The sequence below is a fragment of the Branchiostoma lanceolatum genome, chromosome 1 (genome assembly GCF_035083965.1).
Source record: "Branchiostoma lanceolatum isolate klBraLanc5 chromosome 1, klBraLanc5.hap2, whole genome shotgun sequence".
NCBI lineage: Eukaryota > Metazoa > Chordata > Leptocardii > Amphioxiformes > Branchiostomatidae > Branchiostoma > Branchiostoma lanceolatum.
In genome coordinates this window covers 33,980,454-33,986,955 of record NC_089722.1, presented here as the reverse complement: position 1 = coordinate 33,986,955, position 6,502 = coordinate 33,980,454, and the positions used below count along the sequence as shown (strand labels likewise).

At 42.1% G+C, this 6,502-nt stretch overlaps 1 protein-coding gene across 2 annotated transcripts; it reads right to left on the bottom strand.

Moving 5' to 3' along the window:
• Positions 1-130: 130 nt before the first annotated feature.
• LOC136420674 (non-neuronal cytoplasmic intermediate filament protein-like) lies at positions 131-4,472 on the bottom strand. Of its 2 annotated transcripts, XM_066407744.1 has the most exons (7): positions 4,008-4,472; positions 3,654-3,714; positions 3,307-3,402; positions 2,718-2,888; positions 2,175-2,300; positions 1,591-1,811; positions 131-735 (listed from the first exon to the last, which is right to left on the bottom strand). In XM_066407744.1, the coding sequence occupies exons 1-7, from the start codon at positions 4,352-4,354 to the stop codon at positions 726-728; spliced, it is 1,032 nt and encodes a 343-aa protein (XP_066263841.1). In that variant the 5' UTR covers positions 4,355-4,472; the 3' UTR covers positions 131-725. The 2 variants fall into 2 exon arrangements, with proteins under 2 accessions (XP_066263841.1, XP_066263848.1); XM_066407751.1 differs by lacking the exon at positions 131-735 and having other exon boundaries at positions 1,587-1,811.
• Positions 4,473-6,502: the final 2,030 nt, after the last annotated feature.

The window sequence follows — 6,502 nt, the reverse complement described above, 5'->3', positions numbered from 1 at the left end:
TCTTATACACATCTTCCTTTTCAAAATCTACATCTATATATTTGTCTGTGTGGTCTTTTGTTACAGAGCAGAGGACACAGAATTTAGTACGTTTTGTGAAAGCTAACACGAATGATGGACCATTCAGACATTCAGTTCAATTTTATTTATTTTATTACGTTCGTTGCTTTTATATTAGCTGAAATCAATTACAAATACTACATAAGTGTCAGAGCGAGAGTGCCGAGATGTGCTAACGTGACATACACGTGGCACGTCTATCATTCACCCCGTAGTTGTTTGTTTACCCAGCCGCTTCTCATAACCACTTGAAGTAAAAACGCGCAAAACTAAGCATCATCGATATATATCTGCTTGGAGATAAGTCTAATACTTTACTTGTTTGACTGTTTTACTTCCAAATTCAACAGTTTGTGGGCGAGTCAAACAAAGTATTATTGTAGTGTATACGCAACTACACTCAAAAGCACGTTGTCTTCTTTTTATCGTGATCGAGTAGTTTTTGCTTCAGTCTCTATTGTACTGGATTAACACTGGCATCCGTCTAAACATGCACTGTTGACAGAAAAACGTAAAATGAAGATCTATGATTTTAATACCACGGGACTATATCAGAAGCTTGCTATGAAATCATCTTTTGCGTCGTAACATTCTCACATGCCGTCGTTTCCAGGTGCCTGCTGTGCCTGCTGTGCCGCCTGGTCCGGCTGGGGAATCTGGGCTTGTCAAAACAACCTGTGGGACAAATCAAGAGAAATAAACATTATAAGTGGTTAATTGTAGACTGATTTCTCGTACTAAAGTTCACTGTGACACTCACGAGCAAAGTTGCTTTGGTCAGGTCATTATTTGCGTATGTCAGTTTTTGGTGAAAAGGTTAAAATCATACACTTTTTTTAATCTGCACAACCACCCCCCCCCCCCCCATTAAAATCGGTCGACAAATTACCAATCGAAGCAGAGATATGAACTACGTGCAGATAAGAAGTCAAGATAAAGAAAATAAAAACAAATGGAATATTGGTACAAATGTACAGCCACGAGTGCTATGGTTTTTTTTTCTCTTACAGTTTCATGTAGGCAGCAATAAGAGAGTTGTTGGTTAACGTTTTTTCAGCTTGAAGCAACTGGAAGTAACAGTTTTACTTCAATTTGCATGTTATGTTTTGACATGGTTAGGCAGAGCTTTGGGGCTTGTCTATTCCACAGAAAATAAATGTATCAAGCATCAGGTCACAGCAAGTACATGGATGATATCAGCGCGCTCATCAATTTTCGCCTGATTTTGAAAAAGAATCCCATCCAGAGATGGTCAATATGTCTTTCCAAAATGGGAAATATGTCGTGTTGTAGCCTTAATTGTAATTCTAGAAGTTTCACTTCATTGAATTCAGGAATAAAAGACCTGTTGGTTGTTATACCATATTTGTCTATTCAATTCTTTTTACAATGATTATGGTGTCTAATTTGGCCACCTTCTTTTTCGCCATATTGTTTTCCTCGCCATCCTTTTCTGTTTTAGCATTCAATTTGAAGTTGATGTCATCCATGAAAATTACTTGTTGTGGCCTCATAGAGTTGCCTGTTTACCTCATCTCCTCCCCTTCCAACAGCTTCCTGTAAGCTGCTATTTCAATGTCCAGCGCCAGTTTGACGTTCATCAGCTCCTGGTAGTTGGTGAGATTCTGGGCCATCTCCAGCTTCATCTTCTCGATCTGCGCCTCCCGTTTCTCGATGGACTGCCTGTATCCTTCAACCTCCTTCAGCATACGGGTCTCTGTCAGCTTTAGGCTGTCTTCTAAAGCACCGTTCTGTCAGGAATACAACATAATATATTGGTAAATGATACAGAACATTACACTAACTCTTAGGCAGCAAAGCAGATATTGGAGAGTCAACAGTTTAGGGACAGGCAGAAATATATACCCAATGGCAGTTTACACATCGCTAGTTTGAGTACAATGTAATCAGTCTTATAATCCAGTTTAAACATGGTTGAGACATTTGATCACTTTTATAGATATACTAAATACACAACAGAAATAGTTTGTGCCCACGTGTGTTCGGAGATCAGAGGTCTTGTAGAAGGAAGTATGACTGTTTATGTCCAAAAAAATGTTGAAAAGTCCACAGGCTACCTCACAACACTCATGTTGACAGCATCACACACTCACCTTGCTCCTGATAGCCTCGGACTCGGCCCTTATGGTGCTGAGCTTCTTTTGGAATTCAGCCACTTCTGTCCTGGCGGCTGCTAGAGCCTCGCTGTCTTTCTCCCGTAGCAGGGCTATCTCCGCAAACTGTCACATATAGCAGCAAAGACAAGTAATCACATATCATTAGTTCCATTGGTGAAGCTAATCATATACTATCATATGGTTATATATGGTAAAAACTAGTATAAACATTGGCCATTTCAGAATACGGGTTGAAGACTTCATTATATTATCAAACACTGATTCCGGCATCATTTGCCTTGTGTAACTGGCCTTGGACATAAGACATCAGCTTCGTAGGTCCGCTTTGTGGCTGGTAATACTGCATGAATGTTGCACATTAGATTACGACTTGCCCTACCTAAACCTTTGCATGTCTACACGCTACTCCCAGCGTCGTTTTTCAGATCTTCTTGGTATTTCTACAACTACAAAGCTGTCTCCTGAAAAGAGGATATTTCTTAAGCACAAGCGTTCTGGATTAGCCCCATATTTTCTTACCTTCTCCTTGTACTTGGCTTCGGCATCTTGCTTGTTCGCCTGTCCGATCGTCTCGTACTGTTCACGGATCTCCTTCAGGGTGTCGCTGAGATCTGGTCCAGTCATCACCGTCTGCTGAGACTCTATCTTAGTCACAGTCAGAGCCAACTCTTCCTGCAGAACTGTCATCTCCTGTAAAATGTGCCCATATTCATAAAGCGTTCGTGTGGCGTAACGGCAGGGTGTTGGGCCCAGAGTCCATGAAGTTCCGGGTTACAATCTTATCATTTCACCGATCTTGTGCCCGTAAATTGCAAAAAATAATCAGGAAATGATACTAATGTCGTAGAAAGACAAAGTCAATTCCAAATTTAAAAAAAAAACAAGATGTGAAAGAACAGAAAATCTATTGTATGGTATACCATACTCTGTGTGTTTAGTCATTTGTTCAATCAGTTTTAATGATGAATGAAGGCAACTTTTTTGCTAAACTTTTTTATTCACACACTCGCGTCATGAGTTTTGGGGTTGCCGGAGGATGGCATCCATATAATCGAGTCAATATATGGCTTTACTTGCAACTAAATGACATACAGACAGACTAGCTTACCTCCGAGTGAGTCTTCCTCACAAACTCAATCTCTTCCTGTGCGACCGCCAGCCTGCTCTCAAAGCCCGCACGCGCCGCTGTGATGATTTCCAGTTCCTAAAAAAGTATGGATTATTTTAAGGTGGTAAAGTAAAACGTTCTTTATACCCCATTCCTCGAGGACGGCGCTCTCGCCGCGCGCTCTATGCGACCTCAGCGCTCAACGAATTTCATTTTTTTTTTAAAAACGAACTTTTTACGCTTTGTGCGTTTTGTTGTCTTTTCAGTCATACTTCTACGTTGCATAATATTCCAATTAAGTAATCAAGGATTAGACAAATCTGACGTAGTCAGGAGAAAAAACTTACCATCTTGTGCTTCTCAATGTCAGCCTTCAGCTCTGAGCGCACTGATATCTGGTCCTCGCACCTATAACAAAACACGTGGACCATGCTTAGTAACGTTAATAACCGATCGACTGACCAACAGACCGACCGACCCACCGATTAGCAAGCCAACCAACCAACCAACCAACCAACCAACCAACCAACCAACCAACCAACCGACCGACCGACCGACCAACCAACCAACCAACCAACCAACCAACGTCATACCAACCAATGCGATGAAGAAATAAAGAAACGATTTGTTGAAACCTTGAAATGCCAAGAAATGCGTAGTTAATGGAAAGTAATGAATTTGAAAGTAATGATATAACGTACTTTCCCTGCCACTCCTCCGCCTGTGTCTGCCAGCTGTTCCTCTCCACCTCCACCTGGGCCTTCTCCTTCGACAGCTCGTCCACCTTAGTCCGCAGCTCCTTCAGCATCTCTTCGAACTTTGCCTTGTCGACGGGAGCGGCTTTGACCTGGGCGGCCTGCAGCTGAACCTCCAGGGTGGCGTTGCTCTCGTTCAGGGCTCGCACCCTGTCGATGTAGGTAGCGAAGCGGTCGTTGAGGATGCCGAGCTCTTTCTTCTCGCTGGCGCGGGTCATCCTGGCGTCGCTGAGAGTTTGTAGCGCGCCTTCGGAAGTGGTTACAACGGTCTTTCGTGACACCTGAGCGGCCATGCTTTCCTGGTGTGAGCTTCGAACAGGCCTGGAGGAGAACTGGCTGTCAGAACCTGGACGGTCTTACCAGAGAGCCGTAGACGGTGGGTTCTGAGCTATACCGGCCAGCGGGTGTTTAAGCCTTTGAGCCGTCCATATTTGTTTAAGTTCATCAGTGTAACCACCCTCTGTCAATCATTTAGTCAAGAAGGCGTTTCATTGGTGATGTGTTGTGTACAGTGATGCGGGAGGGTCCCTGTGCATACAAGTGTTGAAGAAGCCACCAGAAATGGCCTAAAATGCAGACAGATGTCATTGACTAATGATGTCCGGTCAAGAGCTGACTAGGACGATGTGAGGGGCATTCCGGAACCCAAATATGTGGGGCAATCAAATAGCCAATGTAAAGGATGAAGACAGCCTTCTATTTATGAACTTTGAGATTTGAAAAAGATGTACCCATGTCTACGATGAATTTAGAATGCATTTATGGCTGTAACCTCTCCATGAACCTTTACCTCTGGCCTCCGAGGCTTCGGGAAGTTGAAGAGGTCATGTCTAAGGAATCAGAGAGTTGCAATCCTCTACAGCACGGCACTTTAAGACCTTGACATAATAAGTAATTCCGGGGTACTGTAGGTGTTCATTGCTGTACGGACGTATTTTTAATACTTTGTAGGAAGGATGATACGAGTAACTGGAAAACAAAGGTAAAGTAGTGTGTTATTGTTATGTTAAATTTATGTTACGTTTCAATTCAATATATACCACTGGACACGTTATCTGAGAAATACCAGACGCTTCATGTGTCCGTACAGCATCATTTCTCTTTGATCAAATTTTGCACAATGTTGACATATAAGTTCTGTTATTTGGGGTAATCAAATGTTTGATGTAGTTTCCATACCACTGTGGAGATTCTGCGCAAACTTTTTACGCTGGATCAAACCTTATTCGTTCATATTTATCTCCGTTGTGTATTTTGAATCTCTGATTTATGTCTTAGACAAAATTCTGCAAAATCCTGTACAACGCCTCAACGGAAGGAAACGTGGGGAAATTTACGGTCTTTGAAGTGCCAGTATCATAGTATGTAGGGCAGGTAAATGTTTGATGTGGACACAGTGTTGAATTTGACACGATGCCTGGGAATCTTAAGAATCACATGTACGTAATGTATCAATAATACACTCGGACCACTTATATTGCTAGATTGCTGTGCACACTTGCACACCAAGCTTCAAATTTTTAAAAAGTTGCCAAGAGCAAGGCGCATAGGGAATGACGGTGTCAGTGAATCTGTCGCAGTTTTCACGCAACCAAATGTTCTTTCCAAATCGATAGTTGCGAAATTGTTATAAATTTACTTTTAGACATTGCATTAGTCATATCCATGTGACTGCCGGTTGACACTTGCCCGACTCAGTAGATACAAAATGATATACTGTAACAGTAATTGTTTTTACTGACTTGAAGACTGTGCGCCCAAAAGCAGCGGTTCAGAACATACCTTCAGACAATGTCTGAACACTTCAGTAACTGACGTAAAACGTAACATGATTTCATTATAATGTTTCTGGCCGCTGTCCTTCTTGATTATCATACCTTGGTGTTATCTTCAAATTTCTAAAGGCCTCAAAGATGTTCAGAAGTAATGATATGATTACATTTACAACCGGGACCCGGCCGGGCTTTTTGCGGAAACGAGAAAAGGTATACATCGATAAATAGTCATAGATTATGCCAATTACCATTCTTAAACGTTTCGGGTAATCATACTTTTCGTTCCCGCAAACTGCCCGGTCGGTTTGTGACCATAGCATACGACCGGTATGGCATCAGATAATTAGTCAAGATGTCTGAAATCATACACTGAGTTATGGTAGGGTCACATTTCCTAACCGGGGCCCGGTCGGGCTGTTTGCGGAAACGCAAAATCAAAGTGTATGTCAATAAATTTGCACACGCTATGCTCTTAGATGATTTTGGGTACGTTTTGTGTTTTTGTTGTCTTTAATATCATACTTTTCGCTCCCAAAGACTACCCGGCCGGGCCCCGGATTTGAAATGTGACCCTAGCATAAACGGTTGATGAAGGACATACTTAGATGTCTTCTGTATGCAGTTTGAACCCTACAACCCACATAATAGTAGTTCACTTAATACTAT